The following is a 26,461-nucleotide window of genomic DNA, read 5'->3' on the forward strand; positions in this document are numbered from 1 at the left end:
TACACACAGTATCCTTAATACTTCCACATAAAGGGTGTATGTAATCGAAACCACAACATCATCTTCACATGAACATTTCTTGTTAATCCAAGTTTTCCACCACTGTGCAAGTACAGATTTTTAAAAAATGAAAGTCAGGATGTATTTTTAACTCTGTTAAAACTTAATTTTGTTGGTTTCATTCTGTTGAAATGATTATAAATCTTGATTTTGTTGGTCATCGCTTAAGAGTCAGGTTAGGTAAGCCTTTCGACATTTTCCACATTTAGAATAAATGGACAAAAATGACAGAAAACCTTTAGAGGTGAATGGTAGTATCTTTTTAGTGGTAACAGAACTTTAATTTTAGATTGTAATAACCATTGTCATAGTTGAGGCATGCTGTGTGCTATTTAACTATACTGTTTAAATATTTAAAATATTAACATTTAAAAGGTAAGTTTCCATCACCTGGAAAATGCATTTATTTGGAATACTATGTAGACAATGATTCTAAATGTATATTAAGGTTCATTCAACCCTTCTCGTTCCCACACCTCTATTTGTTTGAACTAAATAAGCATTTCCTTTCCTAGAAATAATCATACTCTGTTAACTAACCCACTATAAAACTTTGCTCTCATTTATATTCAACTTGAGTGCCTACCATATGCTAACCATTTAATGTGAATTATCTCATTTGACACTCCCAGTAAGTCTCTGAGATAAGTACTATTATTACTTGTTTGATAGATTACAAAACCAAGCTTGGAAAGGTTCATTAATTTGCCCAAGGACATGAAGGGCTCATAGCAATGGAGGAGCTGAGGACGAGAAATCACTGGACTCAGAAGACCCTCTGAGAGAAACACTGGTGCAATTAGGCTGTGCCTGGGCTCCCTTACCTTCCAGGCTCATGCCCTGACACAGAGACTTTGTCAGACAAACACACAGTGGGGCAAGATTTCACTTTATTATTACATCAATCTCACAAATAAACCCAGCACAACCAGAAACACAGGGTGGATAAAGTACCAATGGAAAGGCCTAGCAACAGAAGGAGGAAAGAATCCAGTTCATCTCCTCTATGTCCCCAGCCTGGAAAGATATTTCTATACACAGAGTGAAGGCGGCTGGCATACCAGGCAATCCATTCTACAGACACTTGGAGCTAAGGGATAGAAAATATTACCAGGCATGGTCTAGTACAGGGTTAAGAAAATAGAAAAATCAGAAACTCACTCCTCAAACGAGTCAGGTACAGAAATACCAAATGATAAAAACAATATTTTTCAACTCCCTGTATTAGAAATGGGTATCTAATAATGACTGAGATAGGTAGCAGTTCTACAAGGTTACTTCTTGCTACGGCCTGTCTTCAGAACTGTGACCTGGGTAGATGTCCCCCGCACCCCCCAGCCCCCAGCCGGAAGCACCAAAGAGGATTTTCTAGGAGTCTGGGGAAAACTGACCCGAGACTGACCTTACCAGCTTACCTTGTCAGCCCTTCAAAAAACAGACCCAGGGCTCCTTCATGAACATCAAGGAGATATGGGCTATCAGAGTGATCAACCTGACAGCATTTAAAGAAGTCTAATGAAGACTTTCACAATTGTCTTTAGACATTTCTAGGTGACTCTATCAAGCCTGGGGTTTAAAGCACAATTATTTAGTTAGAGAATTTAAATGATTTGACTGCACTAAGTGAGACTGTGATATTGTACGCTCAGGTCACCCCGATTGTTTCTATTCCAAAATTGGAAACCACTGACTCTCTGAGGCCAGAAGGATCACTAAAGGCCATATGATCATGAGATGAACTCACAGAGCCAGAAGACGTAGTATATATCCAGAACTTTAAAGTTCCTGGCCTTACTTGGTCCACAGGGAATCTAAATAAAGAGAAAGCAGGCCAAGGAACCTCCAACGTGCCTTAATTGTGGCTGAAGTCAAGGCTCAGAGAACTTTCAAGTCGGGAAGTAAGGTGTGAAGTATTTCAACTCAGTCCTATGAAAAGAAGCAGGGCAAAGTGGTGCTATGCTAAGTAAGGGAGCAGAGCAGGGAGGCCTCAATGCAAGGTGCAGGTCCCTCCTAGGTAAGAGAATAGGATGAAGTTGGAGGGGGCCCTGAAGGCTGGTAACCCTGTGATCACCCTGCTGATCTTCAGATGGGTCCTCCCCTACTGTGGCTATGTTTACTTTTTCCTCTAGCTTCCTCTATAGAGGCGAGTGGAAGGAGGCCTGGGAAATGACCCAGTGAGAAGTGGCTACAGCTGGGCTGCCAGCTGTTCAAATTGGGGTCATCAAGTTCCTAGTCCTTGGAAACCTTCTGTGAGGTCAAAAATGTTTAGAGTTCCAAAGAGCTGTTTGGTAGGGGCAGTGGCTGAAAACCAGACTATAGATTCTTGGTGGGTGTGGCAAAGTTCAAAACAGGATCCATGAAACACCCTGGGAATTACTGTTACGGACCAAGGGCCAACTTGGGCATCTCTTAAAGGGACACCCACAGCTGGCTATACTTCTCCGAGTACTTCCGTGACTGGAAGGGAAACTTCATTAAGGTACCTATGTGCGTATGCTAACAAAAAAGCTTCAGGAAACCGCTGTGATCTCCCCAACGCTTTGAGAGGGGTCACGAAATATCGTGCAGTTAGAAAAGCTTGCCCTTAACACTGCCAGCTCCTGCCCTGCCTCCTTCCTTGTACCAGTATAGAAATGAAGAGTGTCCCCACCACTCAATTTCCTGCCTAGATATTTCATTCCCTACCACCATCCCAGAAAGGTTTCTCAAGGTAAGCCTCCCCACCAACTGATTCTAACCAGTCTACTCCCTTCTATTCTGTGCCTGCTCTGGGTTTTTTAATCTCCTTTCCCTACCCCTGTTCCCAGGTGCTTCAGACCTTGGATCTGGGGGGTATAAAATGTCTGAGAACAATGCCCAGATTATTGACTTAAGCCTTCAATTCCATCTCAGAGAGGGATTAATGTTCCTCTATCTCCGTTCCTCCCCCTCCCACCACTTCTCTCCAAGAAGTTCAAGGTGAGAAACCATCTCATTCCTCTTTGTACTGTGAGCTTTCAGACACCATGATAAGAGCCTGAATGTGACACTTTGGGCCAGGGGACTTTTAGCAGCTTAGCACACAGGAGGGAGATCCCCCTAAAATCCATCCCTAAAGCATATTTTTCACTACCCTACTTTTTTACATATTCTCACCTCTTTGCTCTCCTCTAAAGGCTTGAAGACAAATGAGGAAGAGTGGGAGAATGAACATAGCCTTGGCTTGGAAGTCGAGCCTGAGTTCTAGGTGTCTTTCTGCCACTGACTCAGTATATGAGGTTAGGCAATCCACTTGTCTCTCCGGGCCTTTAAATGAAACAGTTGGACTTGATGATCTCTCTGGGTTCTTTCAGGTTCATACTTGAGTAATCAATAAATGAATCAGAAGAAATTCTAATTTCAAGACATAGGTCACCTGAACCTCTCTGAAACAGCTGAAAGGAAGTAAATATCAAGTTCCTGTTTTTAATACATTTAGCTGCAGGAAAAGAAGCAAGTGTTATCTATGGAGAAATAGAACCTGGCAGCCCCTATGCTTGGCTAATAAAAGCAAGTTCCTGCAGGAAGCAGAGATATAGGCCATAAATGAGACCCGGCAGTGTCAAAAGGTCTATAAATTAAGTGATCAAAGGAGTAAAAAACAATGGCTATAACCAGAAAGATCTCTAAGCACAGACTATAGTCTAGAGAGGTCTGGGTGGGAAGGAGCCCCTGGAGCTTCTATTGGAGGGAAGGACTTGGTCCACAGCAAGTCGCTACTGCATTTGGTACTGCAATCCATCAGCCTGGTGTGTGTGTGTATGTGCAGACACGCTGCAGGCTGTAGTTATGCTTCTGAAGTGCTGAAATGAGAAATATCAGAAGAAATGATACCAAATTTAAAAACGTTAGGCTGAAGACAATTTTAGTTTAAAAGCTATTCATCTTCCCCACTACTCTGTGTGACATCACCACTGCTCATTCTGAAGTATGGGACGGCAAACTCTGGGGATGGGCAGGGGCAAGCTTGTGATATTATTGGAGGCCAAAAGCAGGGCACAACCCATATCCTGGTTGATAATTCCCAGTTCCCTCCAGCTCATGGGCAGGTGGATTTGTCTTGATCTGACCCATATGGGCACTCACTTGTCTTCATTCAAGGAAACAGTCTCCACAAAAGGGATTTCTTCTTTGTCTGTCTTCCCCATGATCAGCTGGTGCTTATCCAGATTTATGATACACTGAAAACAAAAGAGAATCACTAGTCCCGGTTAATGACCCCATTTCAGAGAGGAAATATCAAAAGGAAAGTCAAATCAATCCTACCTTCAGGGATCGGAGTGTCTGGAGACCAAGGGACAAGTTTTTCTCATTGTCCTCTAGAAAAAAGCACAAATTTATGATTCAGCTATTTCCATGGTGGTTTAGAAGTTCAGCCTCATCACCATTAAGTTCCATCCATCTGTTTGTCCGTCCATCCATCCATCTGTCCGTTCGTCCATTCCACAAACACCTGTTGATTATCTATTAGATTAAATAAGTTGCTCAGGTCATATAGTTAAAAGGCAATAGACCCAAGATTCAAACCTAGCTCTATCTTTTTAACTCTAAATGAAAAAGGCCTTTAGACAAAAACCAGGAACTTATAGTAGTCTAGTATAGAATGCACAAGGGAAAGTATAGAAAGAGATATTGGGGAACTATCAAAGGATTAATGGAAGATCTTGCCTCTACCTCCAACTAGCTCATGGAAAGCTCTCAGACACTTGAACACAAAAATATCTGTTTCTTTTCCCTTGAATTTCTCCTGCATTACATACTCTTTTTCTGAGTGATTCTCAACATGTCTTGAATGTAGCTCAGGGCCCATCTGGTACTTTGAAAGGCAACAACTGGGACAAGGTCTATAGTACCGGAAAGTGGTAACCTGGGATTTTGAAAAAGCCAATACTTAAAAGCATGAGATCTCATGAGAGTTTGGTGGAGGTAGAAAGGTTTATATTGGGGGTCTATATAGGTCCAGTCCCCAATTCTACTTACCAACCACAGCTGCTGCACAGTCCAAGCGGAGGGAGCCCAGTGTGATCACTAGGTGCTCAATCTGGCCCACTACTTTGAGATGCCGGGGTAGAGAAAGCTTCTCTACTTCATGTTTGTGAGATTTGACATGCTCCTTAAGCCTGCATCAGAGAGGAAGATACCAGAGTCCCCCTGGCAGATGTGTCTGGTAGAATCTGGTAAAGCCTACCTTCTGACCCACAATTGGAATTCCTCAGGGATCTCTTTGAATTAATTTACACAAAAAATGTTAACCAGCTTACACCTGTTGTTTCAGCATTTTGTCCTAAACATGCAAAGAGGATATCAAAAAACAAGACCCGGTTCCTATTTTCAAAAAGCTTACCTTGACTACCTGCATTGGTGAAAGGAGGGAGTTGACACACTCAGAGAATCCTATTTTGCACCCTAATCCCCAATTATGTGTGGGGCAGTTCAGTTAACATGTCCTTTCTACCCATAATAGATCTCAGGGACGGCAGGTTAATCCATAGTTTTAGAAGATGCTTTGTTCAATGTCTAATTTTCTCTTCATCCTTTCTATGTCAGTCTATCCTCATCAGTCTCTCTTAGGTTATAAAGTCAGTGGGGGCGGGTACTTACTTGGTAAGTGCATTGATACTGGTGTCCACAAGGAAGATTAGGGAGAAATTTCTAATTAATTTAACTTGTCCGTGCAGGGGAGGAAGGAAAGGAACAGCACCGAGGTTTTACACAGTTATGTAAGTTGACTGGAACAACTAGTACCTGAGCTATTACGGGTTGGTGGATAAATACTTAATTATGGACTTTCTGTGCCAATACTTCAGCTTTCTTCCATTTCCTCTCCTTTGCTGTTATAGTCCATCCAAAAGAAAAATAATTGCAGTTTTACAGATGGTTATTAATTCCTCTGGAATCGTGGCAGTCTGCTGCCTAATTATGCACCAGTATGTGATAGGTCTTTCTGGAACCATCACGTTGCACTATATCTCATCTATTCACATAAAGAGGCACAGGATTCTTCCCATAAGAGCACTTGTGCCCTGGACTCCCCCCATGACCCTAAATAGCAATATTCTAAGTCCATAGGTCCAGTTTCAAAGAGTCACAGTGCTGGTGAGGTGTGAGATGAGAAGGAACAGAGGTCGCTGATTATAAAAATCAAACCTTATGCAAACCCTACCAAAGAACATGGACATCTCAACTATAATTCAAACGGGCTACTGTATCTATCCTAGCGGTTGTCTCCTTACAGAAATTGGGGCTTGGGAATGATTTATCATATTTAAGGCTGGAGATGTGGAAAAAGATGCTGGGTTGATCTTCCTGATTCTGGGCTAGACCCCACAGCCCATCTGGTACTTTGGAGGAAAGAGTAAGAAGGAAAAGAAGTAAAAACAGAGATTGAGGAATAAGGGGGTAAGATAGAAAATGGTTTCCTCTGACTAAACGAGGGACAGACCAAATCTACCTGAAGTTATTTCATATCTGAGGTTTTGCCTCACATCCGATCATCAGCGGGATCCAATTTTACACATTCTTCACAAAGAGGAAACTACTGGTTAATCAGGCCAAGCAGCAATCGCAGCCCCATTGCCAGTTTTGACTCGCATTTCTGGGGACAGGAAGGGTGGGCTCCAGAAACACCCTGAGTAAGCTGAGGCCAACTGTGTCCCTGCTTTTATTCATCTGGGGTACACCAACAGGACAACTCCTTCTAATTTGTTGTCTGGCAGATCAGGGCAAAACACACACTGAGCCAGGGATCTCACACTCTCTCGTGCCAGAGTCCAGAAGCCTCTGTTCCAAACTTAATAGGTGGACATTAATGGAAAGCCTAAGGCTTGACTGGCACACTGACTTCTACCAGCTGCCTGACAACCCACCACTCTTCCCCTCTGCTAAGGACTCTGGTTCCAGCTGAAATCTGAGTTCTTCATACTTTTCTTAGAGTGTCTGTGGAGATCCTCACCGTGTATAACCATAAAACAGATTCACAAAGAGTGCATTCACATCGGACTTCCACCCAGCACTGACGGCTACTTACCCCAATCTGTCCACACAGGCTGAGGAGATGAGATTATATCGACAGCCTGTGTCAACCAAGGCTTTCATATCCTTTCCAGCACACTGTGGAGAGGAAATACAGTGTTCAAAAGGAGCCACAGGAGCAAAGAGAAAGGAGATCCAGACAGCAAGCAGCAGATGTCATATGAAAGACAGGGTTGGAGAGCACGCTTACAATCACGGGTTGGTACTCTGTCCCATCTTTACCCACTGCTGAGTCTGCCTTTCAGTGGCTCTCTTGCCTGCTGAATCCAGTGCTGACAAAGGAACCCAGAGACTTTGGGTGTTTTATTCCACACAACAGAGGAGTTTTTAATCTTTTTCTTTTTTAATCATCACACATCCTTTTGCAAATCTGATGAAAGCACTGGTTCTTCTTCCCATAAAGATGCAAATGCAAACAAAATTTTTGCAAGCACTCCAGTGTTGCATGGAGTGCCTCCTTTTAAAGCCCATTTATGAATTTCATGATAAGACCCACAACTCTATAGTGTTTAGAGGAGAGGGCCCACTCTGAGGATCATAGGGGGCTTCCAAATCCTACTTTCCAGAAAATCCCAAAGCTGCTCTCAGAACATTACCTGACAAGAAACCAAAATCATGTCATCATCCTCAGACTTCTTTAGACTCTCAGACTTAGCCTGATTGAGTCTGCTGGTCTTGGAGGCCCAAGGAACACGGCTGCTTCGGAGCTTAGATAGGTTGGTTTCCATGAGGCGTCTCTGCAGAATGTTATGAGGTTGCTTAAGGGATAGAAAGCAGAGGCTTCTCAGTGACAGGCCATTTTCCCCCTCTCCCACTGTCCCCAAGTGTCATAGAAATAATGAAGGAGCCTCACATAACTGAGCTCTACCGTTGCTTTTTATTTATTCTTCCTTCAAGTTGGAGCTTCACTAGTATTGTCAGAGCAGGTATATAAACCAATTTGCAGTAGGCCACTATGAGTGAATGAAAGAGCAAGAAAGGACACTGGGAGATGTCGATAGAGGCAATGAATATTCTGTGGCTAAAGAGAACTAGGGAACCTTATAATTCAATCTACTTCGGCCTGCTGTCTCCTCTCCCCTTACAAGGGCATTACAGGTGAAAAGTGGCATTATTCTTTGTAGAATACATGATTTTTGTATCTTCCCAGGTGACTGTAAATCAATCCCTCACAGAACAGGCAGCTCGTTCTCACAGGCTGAAGAAACCTTCCTAGCCCTGGTAGTCAGAAGCTCTTCTAATTTCTATTCCAAGTCTTACTGCCTCATAGTCTTATTTCTTGGATCCAGTCTGCATACACCTGGCTCTCCTGTGGGTTGAGTCACTGATGGAGGTGGAGTGGGCTAAGAAGACAGGAATTCATACCTTTTGAGTAGCACTATCAGGAAACACACTTTGGAGCCTGGCAGAACCGACAAGAATCATCCTCACTGATATCCGCTAGACTCAAACCACTGGCTTCTCCTGTCATATGCTTGTTATCCATTCCCTCTCTCTTCAACAAACCAAAAAGTGAGGGTATAAAAGGAGATATAAAAAGGAGGCAAGAAGCAAGTTCCTTATATCTATGCCAGGATACCTAATGTCAGGAAGCAGAATAAGGAGTTAAAGCCTGTTCTCTGACAGAGTTCAGGAGAGTTTCTAGGGCAGATATACCCATACTCTACTTTTCCTACCCAAAATGGCTTCTAGGAAGCATAAGCCACCTCTTGAAAAAAAGTAATTTGAATTGATAAATGTCTGTATGCAAACATTTTATCCCCCAGTTTACAATAACATTCAAAATCCTCCAAGGATAGTCTAACCCCAAGCTTCTATTTAACGTACCAGATGGCACTTTAATTCTAGGGGGAAGACAATCACTCTTAGAAGTCCAGAGCCTAGAACATTCCTTGGGAAGGGGGAAGAACTGCAGAAGGTCTTCATTATCTGTCACTTTACAGATTTCTACAGAAGAATGGAGTCAGAGCCGTGACTCACTGTAACCCCGGTGAGGTGAAGAAATGGAGTCCCAAAATACACTGATTGTTGGCAAAGCAGGTTCTAAATTAGCATCCTTGGGAAAAAGGGAGGAGGGAAGGCACTTATAAAGAAAATAAGAGCATCTTAGTTTCATAAAGAGCTAGAGGAAATATAAACTCTGTCAGTATTTCCTGATGCTACCCTAGGAGAATGCTTTGTTCCTCAAAAGAAGCAGAAATTATTCATTCTAAACTCTGTCTGTCGCTAACAAGCCTACATTCCTAGCTAAAGCCACACTAAGCAAGATGTTTGTTTCTGTCAGCCTACACTTAGAACGATCTTCCTTTTTCATTTGTCCAGTTTTCACATGCATATGAGGTGAGTGAAAATACCATGGCTTGGGTCAAGTACACCTTAGTAAAAAAAAAAAAAAGGAAAGGAAGACCAAAGAAGAACTGACACATTTGGATTGTGGTTTTAGCAAGGAATATTGAATACACTATGGACTGCCAGAAAAATGAACAAATCTCTCTTATAAGAAGTACAGCCAAAATGATCCTTAAAAGTGAGGATGGTGAGACTTTGTCTTGCTTACTTTGGACATGTTATCAGGAGGGATCAATCCCTGGAGAACATCACACATGGTAAAGTAGAGTTATCAAAAAAGAAGATGACCCTCAATGAGATAGATTTACACAGTAGCTGTACCAATGGGCTCAAACATGGCAACGACTGTGAGACTGGCACAGGACTGGGCAACATTTCATTCTGTTACACCATAAGGTCGCTATGAGTCGGAAATGACTCAACAGCACCTAACAACAACAACAACACTTAGCATGATTAACTGGGATAAATTGGATTTGTAAAACTGAGGACTGGAAAGGGCTTCAAAGAAGCTATCTAATCAAAGCCCTCCTATTTAGTCTAAGGCTTGGGGTCCTTCTTCTATACTGGTCTTGGTGAACACCACTTCACCTGGTCACACTTTATTTTGCAGATAAATCTAATCATCATTGGACAGATGAGACAGGTGAAGAAAGTTCTGAAACAATTCTCCTTGAAGTTATCCCTCTTCTGTATTTTCCTCCCTACCTCCTGGATCCTTCTCCCATAGGCTATAAAATACACTCAAAGTTCTCATCTATTGGGGAGCAAACTTCCCCCACAAAAACTTAAGTCTTGCCTCCTCAACCCTATATCCTCCTCTAACATGGCCTTGTCTTGAATGGTCTTTAAAAAAAAAAAAAAACTTAAATCACAATGTCTATTTCCTGATATACTGTATTTTCTTCACTGAAATCACTTCTGATTTGATAGAAATGACCCTCTAATTTCTAAATGCAATAAACATTTTTCATTCTTCATTTAATTTCTCATTTGGCCCTCCAGACTGTGTCTTTATTTGTTCTTTAGTAACCAAAAAAGCTTCAAAAACAATACCTATCAATGTAAAAAATTCAAGTATCACTAAAATATAAAAAATTTAAAAAGCAAGCCTCTCCAATCTTTTAACCCCTCGTTAGTTCCACTCTCTACAGAAAACTATTAGGATTTAGAAGCATATCCTTCCAAAACTTTTAATACATTTATAAGCACATTATAAGAATAAGATCATACTATAATACTGTTCTGAAATTCCATTTTCATTTAATATATGAAAGGCATTTTTCTATATCAGTACATATAGTTCTCATTTATTTTCGTAACTAGAAAGTATTCATATTATAGTTCAGGGACTGCAAATTTGCAGCCAATAAACCCATATGACTCTCAGAGATGTTTTTCTTTGGTCACTTTACTACGCCTGCATGTTTTAAGTGACAGTGTAACTGTACATCTACCTCTGCTCCCAACCAAAATTTTACTAAATTTCAGTAAAGAAATAAGAAAGCCTAAAAACACAAGGACAAAGAGAATAATAGTAAACAAGAGAAAAAGAGAGATGTTGACAAAAATTTTGGAACCTGAAAAGCAGACAGAAAAATTGAAACTGACCCAGACTACAGAAAGTTAAGCAATTAATGCTATTTCACTTCATAGACCCTGAAGCAGCACTGTCTGTGCTCACCAAAATCCGTGTTATCTTTTTCTTTATTAGCAGATACCTAGATTATATTTCCCAGCATTCATTCCTTGCAATTAAGTGTGGCTATCTGACTGAATTCTAGCCATTGGAAGGTAAGTAAAAGTGACATATGTCACTTCTAGGCCTGACCCACAAAAATCTCCCATGTATACTCCTCCATATTCTTTCCTCTTCTGACTAGGCTAGAATGGAGATTAGGGTAACCTTCTTAGAAGCCACAAGTTAAAGACAGAAGAGCCCTCTCAGCCTTGATCTGTCAATAATAATAAGAGGGCTGTCTTGCTGGCCCTTCTACTAGTACTGTTCCTTAAGAAAAATTAAACTATTATGTTTGAGCTATTTTGTATATATTAGAGAGAGAGAGAGAGCTGGAGGGTGTGATTATCACTGGAATAAGATTTCGTTTAAGGCCTGTATAAGACTCCCACTTGACTCAGACAACTGGGAAGAAAGCCAGAAATTTACTCTTTGGAAAGACTCTAGATATCTGGAAAAGGTAAAGATGAGGGTCTACACTGAGCCAGAATTAAAGAACATGAGTTTAAAGACTAATAGGGCCCATATGAAGCCTAACAAAATGAATGATAAAAGATCCACACTAAGATTTCACATCACTGTAAAATTTTGGAATATAAAGGATGGCAAAGATTCCAAAAGTTTCCATAGAGAAAAAAACAACCCAAATACAAAGGATTGGCAAGAATGGCATAGTAACAATGGAAGCTAAGAGATAATGAAATAATACTTTTACAAGTCTGATAGTACTTAATTTCTAAACCTAGTCAAACTATCAATGAAGACTCAGGAAAATTTATTTCCCATGCTCCAGCAAAGCAAGGGAAATAAACCAACAACGAGAAAAGCATGGGACCCAAGAAATAAAGGATCCAACAGAGAAGAGAGGCAAAGGAAATTCTGAGAATAGTGTTGGAGGAGAAGTCCAGGATATAGGTTGTGTAGCAGGTCTACAGAGCAATCAGTCAAAAATGGATTGAGAGGACAGAGGACTCTGGGTCAGATGTTTCCAAGAAAAAAAATGGACCTGATAGATGATCTACAGTTTTAAGGTATTAGGAGAAGATTTAAACTTTTATCAGAGAGTCTGGGGATAAACTGCTAATAGATACATAGAAAAATACATAAGGCAATTATTAACAAATAAAAACAAATATTTGTACAAAAAAGGAAACAATCATAGTACATTATTTGACTCAGCTGTGAATAAACGTAGTCATAATACTGTAAGCAGTAAATGCTGATTTAAACTAAAACACTTATTTAACAGAATAGTTCTAGGAGAAAGGACAGGATAGGAAGGTGTAAGAGAATTAAACCCTCATCTATTTTATAGAAAATTAATATATAATGTTAAGATCAACAAACCAAGAAATAGTGGTATCACCATTTATTTAGAAATATGGATATCCCTAACACAAGGAACAGTTAAAAGTGTTTTCAAGTTTTAAATTACATACATGTATTTTTTAATTTAAAAAATGAAATGAAAAAATATACCGTATATCATTCAGCCACAAGAAAAGCCAATTTACAGTGGCTTAAATGGAGGTTTATCTTTTTCTCATAACAAAAAGTCTGGAAGCAGATGCTGCTGGCATTGACTCAGCAGCTTAAGAACTTTAGGGCTACTGTTTCTGTAATTTTCTTGGATATTCCCTCATGGCCACAAGATGAGTGCCCCAGCTCCAGGCATTACACCCACATTCAAGGAATGAGCGAGGAGGAAGGGACTGTGCTAATACAATCTGTTCCTTTTATCAGGAAAGCGAAAGCCTTCCCAGAAATTCCCTCAGCAGTCTTCTGCCTGTATCTTCTTGGTCAGAACTCTCATGGCCACTCTTAGCTACAAAGGAGGCTGAGAGAGAATTTAGCTTTTCTAGCCTCTTTAGGGAGCCCTGGGGGCACAGCGGTTAAGAACTACAGCTATCTACGGCCTGCTAGCCAAAAGGTTAGCAGTTCGAATCCACCAGCCACTCCTTGGAAAACCTATGGGGCAGTTCTACTCTGTCCTATGGAGTCGCTATGAGTTGCAATCAACACAATGGCAAAGGGGTTTTGGAATCTCTATAGAGGAGACAGGCAGATAAAAGAGGGCTGAGAATGGGTGATGATTTACTCAACTAACAGTGTCTGCCAGATCGTGCAAAAATTAAAGCGTGAGCATATACATCCACCAACACTGTAATTTAGGTAGATGTTAATGCCAGGTTACCCTATAATCAGCTTAGCACCTTGTTTTCTTACACCTGCCCTACTTTCTGCATTTTAAAAGAGCACATCCCCTGCAGACATTTTTGTTCGTAGTACAAATATACCTCAATTTGGCTATTTCCCTACTAATGGACATTTAGATTGTTTCCACAATTTTTGCCATTAGAAACGATGCTGCAATAAACTCAACACTGTTTTGCTTGAAACTCTCCTCCACTGGTTTCTAAAACCATCTCTCTGTTTATTCCATGCCTGTCTCTTTCACTGGTTCTTCAGCTCTTTTCTTCATTAGTGTTCCTCATTGCTTTATCCTTGATCCTTTTCTCGCTCTACATATTCTCCAGGCAATTTTATCCACTTTCTCTGCACAAATTCCTACCTTTATGACTATGACTCTATCTCAAGACCAGACCTCACTCTTGAGTTTTAGACCCATGGATCCAACTGCCTATTTGAACTTCTCCACTTACACATTCCATAGGCACTTCACACTTAACTTGTCTCACTGATCTTTCCTCAAAATTTGCACTTTCTCCCTTACTCTCTACCTTGGTGAATAAAATTCTGCCTTCTTAACATCACTCATATTTTCCTTTCTATTTCTACTGCTACTGCTAAGTTCAAGCCATCTCCTAAAACAGTACTTTCATGATTCCTACAGAGGTTCTCTTGCCCACCATCAAATACAAAATCCTCAATTTAGCATTCAAGATCTTCCACAAACTATTACTCTCCTCCCCATCTCATCTTTAATTGTTTCTTCATAAAGGCTTTTGACTTCTGAGTATCACTTTTCTCTAAGTCTCACTTTCCTTTTCAGTGATAAAAAGGGTCTGAGCTCCAAAGTTCTGTTCAGTTTTAATATTCTGGGTCACGTCCTTTCCACCAAACTTATACTCATTCTTGATTCTTCTCTTTCCTGCACCTCCCATCCCAAGAATCATTGTTTCCTCCAAACTATATCTGGAATCAATCTGCTTCTCCCTATTTTTCCTAACTCCAGCCTAATCCAAGCAACCATCATTTCTTATCTGTACTGCAACAGTCCCCTAACTTGTCTTTTGCCTCTTTTTTATTCCGTCTCCAATCTATTCTCTGCATAGCATCCAGAGTGAGCTTTGAATAAGGTAAGTCCCTTACTCAAAACTCTTCAATGGCTTCCAGTGGTTCTTTAAACAAAATTCAAACTCTTTACCATGGTCTTCACTTACTGTCTGTGTCTGCTTTCATGCTACAACAGCATTGTTGAGTAGTTGAGACAGAGATTGTTTGGCCTATAAAGCTGAAAACATTTACTATTGGTCCGTTACGGAGAATGTTTGCCAGTCCCTGACAGCAGCGGTTAATAGCATATGCTTTGGAGTCAGACACAGTTGAGTTCAAGTTAGTAAGTACCTCAGAGTGCTTTTGTGAGGATTAAATGAGATGATCCATATAAAGCACCTAATACTGTCAGATATAGAGTAATATCTCAAATAATAATAACCATATGCATGTTGTCGTTGTTAGGTGCCGTCGAGTTGGTTCCGACTCATGGTGAGCCTACCAACAATAGAACAAAACACTGCCTGATTCTGCACCATCCTCACAATTGTTGTTATACTTGAGCCCATTGTTGCAGCCACTATGTCAAACCAAAAAGGTTCTTCCTCTTTTTCACTAGCCCTTTACTAAGTATGATGTCCTTCTCCAGGGACTGATCCCTCCTGATAACATGTCCAAAGTATGTGAGACAAAGTCTTGTCATCCTCACTTCTGAGGAGCATTCTGGCTGTACGTCTTCCAAGACAGATTTGTTTGTTCTTCGGGCAGTCCATGCTGTATTCAATGTTCTTTGCCAACACCACAATTCAAAGAAATCAATTCTTCTTTGGTCTTCCTTATTCTTTGTCCAGCTTTAATACGCATATGAGGTGACTGAAAACACCATGGGTTGGGTCAGGTGCACATTAGTCCTTAAAGTGACATCTTTGCTTTATAACACTTCGAAGAGATCTTTTTCAGCAGATTTACCCAATATAATGTGTCATTTGATCTCTTGACTGTTGCTTCCACAGTACTGATTGTGAATCCAAGTGAAATGAAATTCTTTACAACTTCAGTATTTTCTCCATTTATTATGATGCTGCTTATTGATCCAGTTGTGGACTATATACATATGCATTTTAAATTCTCACGCGTAGCTTAAAATAGAAGCTTGACACTACTCACTTTTATTTCCCTAGAAGATCCTGAAATCATCTTACTCCATTTTAGTGTTCATACACTGTCTGTGGATAAACGCAGGTTCCCGACTCACTCTCACTTCAAGCCCACTATACATCTCTATCTCTAGCCTTGGAAACCTAAAAAAACAAAAAACTAAAAGGGCACTAATATCTATGCCTTCTCTTCACTTACTAGCTAAATACATAACACATGACCCATTCTACCCCATGGGAACAGAGACAGATTGTCCTTGGGTTTGCAGTTGCTCAAAAACATATGGGAATCTACCTAAGGCAGACTGTCACATTGCCCCAGGCCTTCTATGTTCTGTCTTGTTGCCTTTGACTTTGCCTCGTGACCCATCAGACATGTCATTTCAAAAAGAACAGCCTTCTTCCTGATTGTTACCTACTTTGTAGATTGGTTTGAGAGGGTGGTTTCTCAGCTGCCCACGGTAGGCTGCATTTTTTGAAGAAAACATTTCACACATGAGTGGAGAATTGGACCAGATAACTGTAAAGTACTTCTTACTCTGAAATTCTACAGAGCACTTCCTGGAGGCCACTTTCTCTATACCATGCTGTAAGCAGATGTTGGTCTCCATCCCTATTGTTACACCAGGCCAGAGTAACCACTTCTTCCACTGAACGCCTCTAGCACTTACTGACTGTAACATCTTAACAACCTGGTGGTGTTGGACTAGAGAACTTTGAAGCCTTAGAAGAGAGCATAAAACACCTGTACAACATCAGGGTCTGGGCCCAAACTGAAGATTTCCAGAGTCACAGTTGCATCCTAACAATACACATTGCTATTGAGTCGATTCCGACTCACAGCAACCCTACGGGACAGAGCAGGACTGCCCCAATAGCGTTTCCAAGGTGCAGCTGGTGGATTTGAACAGTCAACCTTTTCAGTTAGCAGCCATAGCTCTTAACCACTGTGCCACCAGGGCTAGCAAACATCCTTTGAACACCTACTAAATTATGGATGTCTGTGGCATTATGGGGAAACCCTGGTGGCATAGTGGTTAAGTGCTATGGCTGCTAACCAAAGGGCTGGCAGTTTGAATCTGCCAGGCGCTCCTTGGAAACTCTATGGGGCAGTTCTACTCTGTCCTATAGGGTCACTATGAGTCAGAATCGACTCGACGGCACGGGGTTTGGTTTTTGGTTTTGGTGGCATTATGGATGTCTAATCTATAGGGCACCACCACCTGCTGCTCTAATTGACAAGGATTATGATCAGCTATATCAGACACTCAGAGAATAGGGTTAGTGAAATGAAACTGGTCATTTTATGCTTAGTTGGCTTTGCTGTTTTCTACTGTCCTCCCCTCATCTTCATTCCTAATTCTAGTCGATTTTGCTACGGCATTTGGCTATGAACAAAATCATTTATAGATAGGAAAGCAAAACTCACTCCCTACTGCTGGAAGAGTAGATGCATAGCCTGATGTAAATGTATGTATATGTAGCCCTGGTGGCACAGTGGTTAAGAGCTCGGCTGTTAACCAAAAGGTGTGCAGTTCAAATCCATCAGCCGCTCCTTGGAAACCCTATAGGGCAGTCCTGCTCTGTCCTATAGTGTCACTGTAAGTTGGAATTGACTTGACACCAATGGGTTTTTCAATGGGTAAATATCATCATATAGGAAAGACAGTATACTATCACATGACATGACTGTTTTAAAATTTTTTAAAGTCCTTAGAACAATGAGAAGAATATTTATGAATGTGGCAGCTAAAATAAAATTACAATAAGCAAGACTCCAAGAACAGTGGTTTTTTTTTTTTTTTTTCCCCTCCAGATTCATCTAGCTGTTTTATAATAAATCAAATATAGTATTACTCACATGTACCTCTGGGTTTAGTTCTTAATGTAATACAGAATGAGCAGCACAAGATGAAAGGACAAACAAAATACGAGAGCCAGACACAAGAAATAAGATTAATTTTCCACAGTAGACTTTGTGGCACCCAAACAGGAATCAGGCAAAGGCACTTTTCTGGGGCCAAGAGAACAAGACCACCTTTGATTGTTCATGGGAACCCTTTGCCAATCCAAAAAGGGTTGGCAGGCTGTCATCAAACAGTGAAAACTACAGAAACAGCATGGTAAGAGGTAGACAACTCAGAAAACCCAGCATACAATCTGAACACAGGTCACTAAGTCTGAGGAAAAACAACCTATGATCTTCACGCTAGCACAAATCCCAGAGTCAATGAAAATTAATTCGTTCTTTGCCTTCGCCTACATCTTCCTCTGAAGCCATTCTCTCCTTTGTCTTGTCCCCCCTCTACTGAGTTTGTACTATAATCCACTTCAAGCAAGAGCTGTTCAGTCAATTTTGGCATCCTCCAAATTTCACTTCCAGTGAAAGAAAATGGCTTCAAAACTCCTCTATCCTACCAGATGGATCCACAAAGTAAAGTGATAAGAACATGCTTCTAAGGTTATTCCTAAGATTGTACCAAGGCAACAATGTCAGTTCCAAGAGAATTAAGCATGCCGCCTCACCCCAGCACTCACAGTTTCCTAGCCATATCTCAGTCTGCCTTGGCTTTTGTGACCTGTTCTAGCTCTTCTGTGCAGTCACTTGCACATTAAAGGTGTGAGAACAGTGACAATGTAGCGGGGAGGGGGAAAGGGGAGGAAGTGTGAACTATAGTTCAGGGCCTCACAGTCAACTGCTGTATGTCACATCCATGGCAATACCCTGCTTCTTGAGGATGCTTCCTCCTTGCAGCCTACTACCTATGCTCTATCCTATCAGATCCTGGGTGGGTCAGCTGAGAGAGACAGGAGTCAAAAAAGCAGGTGGAACTCTCCCTACTTAGGATGAAGTAGTATAAAGAATCTTAGGTAGAAGGATAAAGAGGATACAGGAGATCCCTCAGGGCTGGGGAATTCTTTGACAGCCCAGGACAATCAAGTGTGCCTCATATTTTACATCCAGTGTGGAAGGAAGAAAAAAAATTCCACATTTTGATTTGTCTCCTAATACTTCCCTCTTTATTAGTTCCTGAGGCTTCCAGGAACTAGAATTATTTTGGCCTAAAAGTTGGAAGACTTGGACCAGATTTGCTAATTGAATCTAGAGTGCATTAAAGACAGGAGAAATAGAGTTATGTCTTTTCTAGGAATACATTTCAGTCTCTCACCACTCTGGGTTAGCATGAGTCATATTATCTTGTGGCTTGTGCATGAAAAATAATTTTTTAAAAACAGGGCACGATAACTGGGGTAGACATCCCCTGCACATAATTAAAAGGGATTATCACAATGGGGGTGGGGCTAATCTGATATTGGTATCTGTACGAGCTGTTTTGTTGTTTTTTTTAAAGAAAGTGGATGCAGAAGTTCTGCCCTCCATAGTCATCCTAGGGCTGGAAATGGCAATTTCAGTGAATCAGGGCTGACAAAGCTCCAATTTAACATTCTAAAGGCTAAGAAAAAAAGAAAAGAAAAATTACACAGAGCACTGATTTCAACTGTAAGATAAATTTAATTAATGTTTCATGAATTACTGCCCAGATGGATAAAGCAATCATGAAGTTTAAGAGAACAAACTACAAGAAAACTCCAGATAAAAGTACAAAGTTAAACATACATTTGGCCCAGCACCACTCCAGTGACTGAGGTCTAAGAATCAGACTAAGAATTATACTGGTAAACCCTTACCCATCCATCCCCATCCTATAGACAAGAGGACAGAGTGGTCTTTGAGCCCAGACTTCCTCCCAGTCCTGGGGCTTCTGGGGCTACTGCGAAGGAATCCCTTTGTACAACCCTGCTAGAAAAAAGACTGCGCCAGCCCCAGCTCCACACATGAGCTAGTCAGTGACATCAAGCAGCCGGGTTTCCTCCCCCCTCGGGGCTAAGAATGATGAAGAGAGATTTGGGGTTCAGGAAACCTTCACGCTCGCTTTTTTCTCTCTCCACACAGGATGGAAGGACAAAGGTAGATAAAACCAAAATCACACTGAGAAGCAGATTTTTTTCATAGAGGAAAAATAAGATTCAACCAAAGTGCCAAGAAACCCTCCTTCCCGCTTCTTTGTCTCCTTTTCACATCCATTAAGAGTCACCTCTGCCTGGGTCATAGGACTGGCCAAGCAGTCTCTGGGGCAGCGAGAGCTTCCCTCGTTGCCAGGCTCAAACTCTGCATTAATAATGGGAAGGAAGGACCACCTGAGAGCAAGGGGGCACGGCAAGGTCTCTCATTCGGGAGAAGAGAGACGCAAAGGGAAGAGGCAGCGAGGGAGGGAGCGCGAGCTAAGAAAGCCAAGAGGGAGTCCTGAGATAAACCGAAGCAGGGGGATCCTAGCTGGAGAGGGATCCGTGACAGAGCAAGAGGCAGGCAGCGGACAGCTGCGGGCCGGGGCGGTGACTCAGTGAAAGCGGCTACGGGCGGGCCCGGAGGAGACTGCGCCGCGCGAAGGTGAGGGGCGGCGAGGGCCACGGCGCGAGCGGGCGACGGCGCGAGCCGGCGACGGCGCGCGCGGGGATCCTGAGGCGGCGCGGCGGCAGGGGCTCACCGTGTCCTTGGACGAGCCCAGCTTCTTGAGGCCGTCCAGGGGCAGCAGGTCGGCGGAGTCCTTGTGGATGAACTGCACCGCCTGCTTCATCCGGCGCTGCTGCCGCAACGACGCCGCCTCCCGCACGTCGGTCTCCTTGCGGCCACCCTCGGTGAGGAGCCCTGAGTAAAACATCGCTGAGGCGCCCGCGGCCCAGCGTCCCCGGGCTCCCCGCTCTTCACCCGCCCTCAGCCTCGAGCTCCTCCAGCGCAGGAGCAGCCGCCCGCCGCGGTTTTTATAGCCGAGCGTGACGTCATGCGGAGCAGCCAGTGCGCGCGCGGGAGGCGGGGCCCGACAGCGTCCCAGCCCGGCCCGCGGCTTCCCAGCGCCCCCATCGGCTGCCCACCTCCACGCCAGGCCGCCCCGCCCTGGGGAAGAGCTAGCAAGGAATGGGTGGGGCTGGCGGGGATGGCCCGGGGCACGAGGGGTCCACCGCGGCCTCTTCCCCAGCTCCCCCTCCCGTTGCGGGTGCCCCGCATCCATGGACCGGAATAGGGTGTGGGATCTAACGCTGGAGCAGCCGCCCCCTCCCCAGCCACTGTCCTCAGGTACCCGCTCACCTGTCCACGCCGTGGCAGACCCCGGGATCACCGACAGCTGGGCCATGCCCCGAGTCCGGTCGCCCGCGCAGCTGCTCAGCTTTGCAGATTCTCACGGTATGGCGCTCCCACCTCCACGCCCCCTCCCAGAGCCAGTGAGCCCGCAGCTGGGACTCAGGAGGGCGGGCGGCAAATACCCAAGTTGGGAAAGCTCAGTATTTCTCCAACTTCAGGTCCGTCCCCACCCACCGGGCCACGTGACTGGGGAGGGGGCAGCCCCTGCGGGCGGGCTGGAGGTGGACCTCCGGGGATTCTCCCTCCCTCTGCACCCTCTGCCCGCGGCAGGGCCCCCGCGCTTCCTAGCGGGGAAGGGACAACGGAGCCGAAGCCCGCGGGCCTGCCGGAGGTTGGGGAGTGGCGAGGGTTCCCGCCTCACCCGGACTGCACTCGAGTGCTACCTCTACACCCGCTCTTCAGTACACCGCCAGAAAAGCACGTGTCTTTCTCAGTTAACGCCAGGGCCTACAATCGCGAGGGTCTATCACCCGTCTTTCCAGCATCCTTTCGGCCTTGTAGCTGACTTGGTACAGAACACATTATCATCCGGGGAACCAAGTCATAGCGTAGAGGAAAGTATGGAAGATTCTGACTCATGGCGACCCCATGTGTGCAGAACTGTTGCATAGGGTTTTCAAGTCTGTGATCTTTTTCGGAAGCCAGTTGCCAGGCCTGTCTTCCAGTGGCCTCTACGTGGGTTCGGCTAGTAGTCGAGAGCTTAACCGTTTCCCCCAACTAGCCGCAGATCCTTACAGTACCTCAAAAGGCTTCCTAAAACAAACAGAAGAAACCAAACCCACTGGTGTCCAGTCGATTCTGACTCATGGTGACCTAGGACAGAGTAGAACTGTCCATAGGGTATCAAAGGCTATAAATCTTTATGCCCCAGGGCGGCTGGTAGGTTCGAACCACCGACTTTTCGGTTAGCAGCCGAACACTTAATCACTGCACCGCAAAAAACCAAACTCGTTGCCATTGAGCCAATTCCGACTCATAGTGGCCCTATAGGACGGAATTGAACAGCCCTGCCTAGGGTTTCCGAGAAGCTCCTGGTGGATTCGAACTGCAGACCTTTTGGTTAACAGCCGAATGCTTAAACACTCTGCCACCAGGCATCTTTAAAAGGCTTTCTAGTGCTCTTAAAGGTAAAAGTCCCACATGCTTGCATGGTCTGCTCCCCCCTGCTTCTCCACTCTTAAGTGCCTTCTGGAGAGGAGGAGGAGCCATACTCATTGCTAAATGGCCTGCCTTTGATCATCCATTTCCCTCTGCAGGGAATGCCCCCTTCCACTTTCTTCAGTAAAGTCCAACACTTGTCTGACCTCAGCTCCATTATCATTTAAGAGAAGAAAAGCTTTCTCTGATCTCCTAGAATGGGTGAATTTTTCCCTAATTATATACTATGTAATTGTGTGGCACCCTGGTGGCCAGTGGTTAAGAGCTTGGCTGCTAACCAAAAGGCCTGCGGTTCACATCCACCAGCTGCTCCTTGGAAACCCTATGGGGCAGTTCTGATCTGTCCTATAGGGTCACCATGAGTCAGAATTGACTGGTCAGCAAGGGTTTGGTTTTTGGTTTTTGTTTTTGTTTTTTTTTACGTACTGTGTATCTCTCTTCTAGGTATTTCAAGGCTTCCCTTCCTTTTTGATTGATTAGCATTTGTCTTCCCCATTAGATTGTAAACTTCAAGAAGGCAACTGAGTTCATTTTTGCTTACCACTGAATCCCTAGCACATAGAAAGCCCAATAAGTACTTGTATAAGTACGATGAGAATTTAAAGTCTCGCCCAAGCCTGAATTGTCTGCCCTGGGAACTTGAGCTGACTTCCCAGGCCTGGAAGGGCAGGGTTTTACCTCATCAACCTGCTTCTTTCCCTCCATTCCTGTCTTTAGCACTTGCCCCAGATTTAGAGGACATACACTGCTTGTGGGAAAACAAATCCAGAAAGCTGTTCACCTGACTTCAAGGAAGCCCCAGTGCTGGATTCCTCCTCTCCCACCTCCCTCTATCTTCCACCCCCCAGGACAGACTCTTCTAGTGGGAGATGAGGAGGGGGGCAGGATTGCAGCTCACCTCCCAGTCCTTTGGCACGCTTCCAGCAATGAACAACAGTGGCTGCCCTGGCCCCTTCTGTCCCATCTCCTGGATCCCTGCCTGGTCACTCCTCCAGGCATGGGTTGCCCAGGGAACGGTGAAAGACAGCCTTGTCTTGTCTCTGTAGGACAGGCAACTCTGAGCTCCACAAAGCCTCAGGACAGGCCTGATAGTGAGGGCCTCTGGGGTGCAGCAGGGGCAGCTACTTTCCTCAGGTAGGAAGGAAGGCAAGCAGGTAGAAGCTTTGGGGGAGGAGTTGGAGTCTCCATTTCCCAGGCAGTTTAGCTCAGTCCTGTATCCTTTTTTTTTTTTTTTTTTGCTGAAGATGACCCCGCCGCAAGAAAAGGGGCTCCTTTCATAGCTACGTACCCCCAGGGAACACCAGGAAGCGGAATCTCTCTGGTTGAACTGGAATTGGGCCATATCAGGTGTTACTGAAAAATAAGTGGGGCCTTGGCTGGAGCTGGGAATCTTTTTGTGAATGCAGACCTCTTTGCTGTAGCAGGATTTGTGCTCTGCAGTTGGATCTGTGGCCATAGCACCAGTTAGGCCCCTCACCTGGCAGATACCTTCCTTGGGGCCAGACGGGTACCATCATTGCCCTTAAGTATAGGTCAGTGTGGTAAGGCCAGCCCCAGTCCTGCACACACACTATGAGTTCCTGTGGACTACAGATGCCTGCTCAATTTGAGAAAGGTCACCTCTGGGCAGTTTATCCAGCTTGTCCAAATGACGTTGAGTAAGTCACTTCTTACCTCTGAGGCTTAGCTTCCATATCTGTGAAATGGATGTTGTAAGGACTGAGTGAGATTCAATATACAATTGAGCTGTGTAAACTGTTGAGGGTTGTGTCAACAGAAGAGATAATTATTAATTCTCCATATGGTCAACCTCCCCTGACCCACTGACCCATCTTGGAGGGAGTATAATATGGTTGTTAAAAACACAGGATTTGACCAATATCTCTGAATAATTTGTGTAGTAATTGTCAACTGGAAACCTAGTTTGCTGTGTAAACTTTCACCAAAAACACAATAAAGTGTTATTTAAAAAAAAAAGCACAGGATTTGGAGTTCAACACACATACAAACCAGTTGTGGTCTAGTCAATTCTAACTCATCCCATGTGTGTCAAAATAGAACCATGTTCCATAGGATTTTCAATGCTGATTTTTTAGAAGTAGATCACCAGGTCTTTCTTCCAAGGTGCCTCTGCATGGATTTGAACCTCCAACTTTTTGGCTGTTTAATTGTTTGCAGCACTCAGGGACTCCAGAGTCCAACACACTAGGTTTGAATCTGTGTTCTGTCACTTCTTAGCTATGTGACTAGTAAGTTACTTCACCATGTGAGCTTCAGTTCTTTTTCTAGAAAATGGTGCTGATAATATATCTACCTCTCAGGGCTGCTGTGAGGATTAAATGAAATAATACACACAACACGTTGTCTGGCATGTAGGAAGGGCACAGCAGACGGCAACTACCATCATGACCTGGGTCAGCGTCAGGAAAACCTTTTGGTTGCTGTGCTCTCAGAGTGAGCCCTGGCCAATGCTTCCTCCAAGCCTTCATACAGAGCTCTAGGCTATATAAGTCAGGCTGAGCGTCTTACCTCCTCCCTGGAGCTGAGGCTCGGCTGCTAAGGGCGAGGCCTCCTGCGACAGGGTTGCCCAGGTCTCTTACTCTCCCTGGTGCCACAGAATTGATTTTAACATGTCAAAAGGCTCGTTTGTAAAGTTCTTTGCATCCCATCCTGGCTGTTGAAAATTGTACTAGACAAGCTGATGCTGTTTCAGCTAGGATTTTATTTGTATGGTATTTTTTTTTCCAGCTTGAAAGCAGCTACTGTTTTATTGACTGACCAGATTACGAAAATAACCATGGTAGACACCTTAGTTCATCCTTCTAAGAACCCTGTCAATCTGGTCTTCTCTATTATCAGCATCTCCACCTTCTGCAGAACGGGTGGTCTTTTTCTTCATTCCACCTTGTAGAGAAGGTAATTCGAAGGGCTGCAAGAAGTTGCTTCTTTGAAGCGTTTCCCAACAGTATAGATCTCATGAATCAGATCCTTCATGCAGATGATGCCTTATTTACCAACAGATCGTGCAAAGTGTTATCTGTCAGGACAATTCGCTTCTCATTGGTTTTGCTATAACCACGCTTGTAGATCTGTTCATTCACTGACTTTAGGTTTGGGTATCCCATCCCCGTGCAATATATGGTTCCACAATTCTCAGCATGTTAATTGAAGCCTTGTTGAGCTTAACAAAAGTGCCATTGAAGATCTGGTGAAGATGAAGAAGCTGCAACACCTTTCAAACCTTTGGACTCACATCATTGATACCTCTGATCCTGATAACAAATGCCAACTTGGGTTCTGCAGGTACAGAGAAGTTACCAGCTTTTCTTGCCATCCTAGCCATTTAAATCTTAGTTCTGTACATCTGCCTATATTCCCTGTGGTTGTGCTTAGCTTTTTCATGGATATGCTTCCTCCTTGCCTTTCAAATCACCTTTTGGGCAAACTTCTTTTCTCAGGTGCTTGATCTTTAGTTTTGTGAAATGTTTTCACTTAAGAGTTTCTGGCACAGCAGAACCTTCTTTTTCTTCCCTTTGACACCCTCCATGGTTCCAGCTGGAAGAAAAGGTCATATTCTTATTATAAGTGACAAAAACTCAACAGAAAACTTCTTAAGCAAAAATGCAAATGGATAGGCCCTTTTAATTAAAATGTACAAGGGCTTCAGGCATGGCTGGATCCAAGACATACATCATCCCTGTGTCTCAGCTCTGCTTTCCTTTGAGCTGACGTCACTGTAGGCAGACTCTGATGGCCCCATGACTGTCAGTAGCTCCAAGCTTACAACCTGTTCTCCTAGCAACCCTGCTTTGGGTCTTCAGCTAACAACCTTTGAGAATATGACGTAGGGTGAGTACCGGGCTGGGAAGCCAAGAGAGTAAAGAGAAGAATCAAGGAGACGGGACAGACTGCCAAGAAATTTTCTACCCTCTTCCCTTCCCACCCATACATATTTGCCTCAGACTTTGCTCTTGGGCACACCCTGGAAGGAAGAATGGCCGCTGCCTGGCCCCCCTCTCTCCCCCACCGCCACCATCATGTAATATAGCTGGAGAGCCTCCTTCCTCCTCTGGTGCCCTTACCACCCCTTGACTCTGGCAGGATGATTCTTCAAACAGTTGTCCACTGCAGATGCCAGATATGTGCCAGGACCTCTGGCTACCTAGTGCCCATGGCTTGGCACTCAGCCCTAGAGACTATGTCTTCTTTGGCAGGTTAAAGCAAAGACAAAAGAAATTTCTGTCCCCTTCCTTCAGAGTGATTCCCAATATCATCATGGCCTGGAAAAACAGAGTTGATGGCAGCCCCGCTAGTGTTTTCCAAAGTTGGCTGGGTGTTTTGGATCCATTCCTGTCAGCAATGATTTTGTGTCATTTCCTGGGGTAAGGGCAGAACTGTGACCTCAAATCAGACAGCAAAAGATGAGAGAAAGGGGGAAAAATATATTAGTATCTGAAGCAAACTCTCTGGTGGAAGGGAGGGAGTCAAGATTTGTTTTTGAATCCCTGCTCT

General features: G+C 43.7%; 2 protein-coding genes and 1 pseudogene across 3 annotated transcripts in view; all 3 read right to left on the minus strand.

Annotated features, from left to right (window-relative positions):
* Window positions 1-940: 940 nt before the first annotated feature.
* NRIP3 (nuclear receptor interacting protein 3) lies at window positions 941-21,173 on the minus strand. 2 transcript variants are annotated; one of them, XM_049890330.1, is made up of 8 exons: window positions 20,738-21,173; window positions 20,139-20,299; window positions 7,707-7,868; window positions 7,106-7,188; window positions 5,059-5,198; window positions 4,345-4,397; window positions 4,165-4,259; window positions 941-3,881 (listed from the first exon to the last, which is right to left on the minus strand). In XM_049890330.1, the coding sequence occupies exons 1-8, from the start codon at window positions 20,781-20,783 to the stop codon at window positions 3,866-3,868; spliced, it is 756 nt and encodes a 251-aa protein (XP_049746287.1). In that variant the 5' UTR covers window positions 20,784-21,173; the 3' UTR covers window positions 941-3,865. The 2 variants fall into 2 exon arrangements, with proteins under 2 accessions (XP_049746287.1, XP_049746288.1); XM_049890331.1 differs by lacking the exon at window positions 20,738-21,173 and having other exon boundaries at window positions 20,139-20,374.
* A 2,763-nt stretch (window positions 21,174-23,936) lies between these two features.
* Window positions 23,937-25,496, minus strand: LOC126079360 (60S ribosomal protein L7-like; annotated as a pseudogene).
* SCUBE2 (signal peptide, CUB domain and EGF like domain containing 2) overlaps window positions 25,398-26,461 on the minus strand; it is a 103,449-nt gene continuing 102,385 nt past the window's right edge. Inside the window, exon 25 of the transcript XR_007518201.1 lies at window positions 25,398-25,504. The gene's annotated coding sequence lies outside the window, so the exon portion shown is untranslated. The remainder of the gene's footprint in view (window positions 25,505-26,461) is intronic.

The sequence above is a fragment of the Elephas maximus genome, chromosome 7, assembly GCF_024166365.1.
Source record: "Elephas maximus indicus isolate mEleMax1 chromosome 7, mEleMax1 primary haplotype, whole genome shotgun sequence".
Taxonomy (NCBI): Eukaryota; Metazoa; Chordata; class Mammalia; order Proboscidea; family Elephantidae; genus Elephas; species Elephas maximus.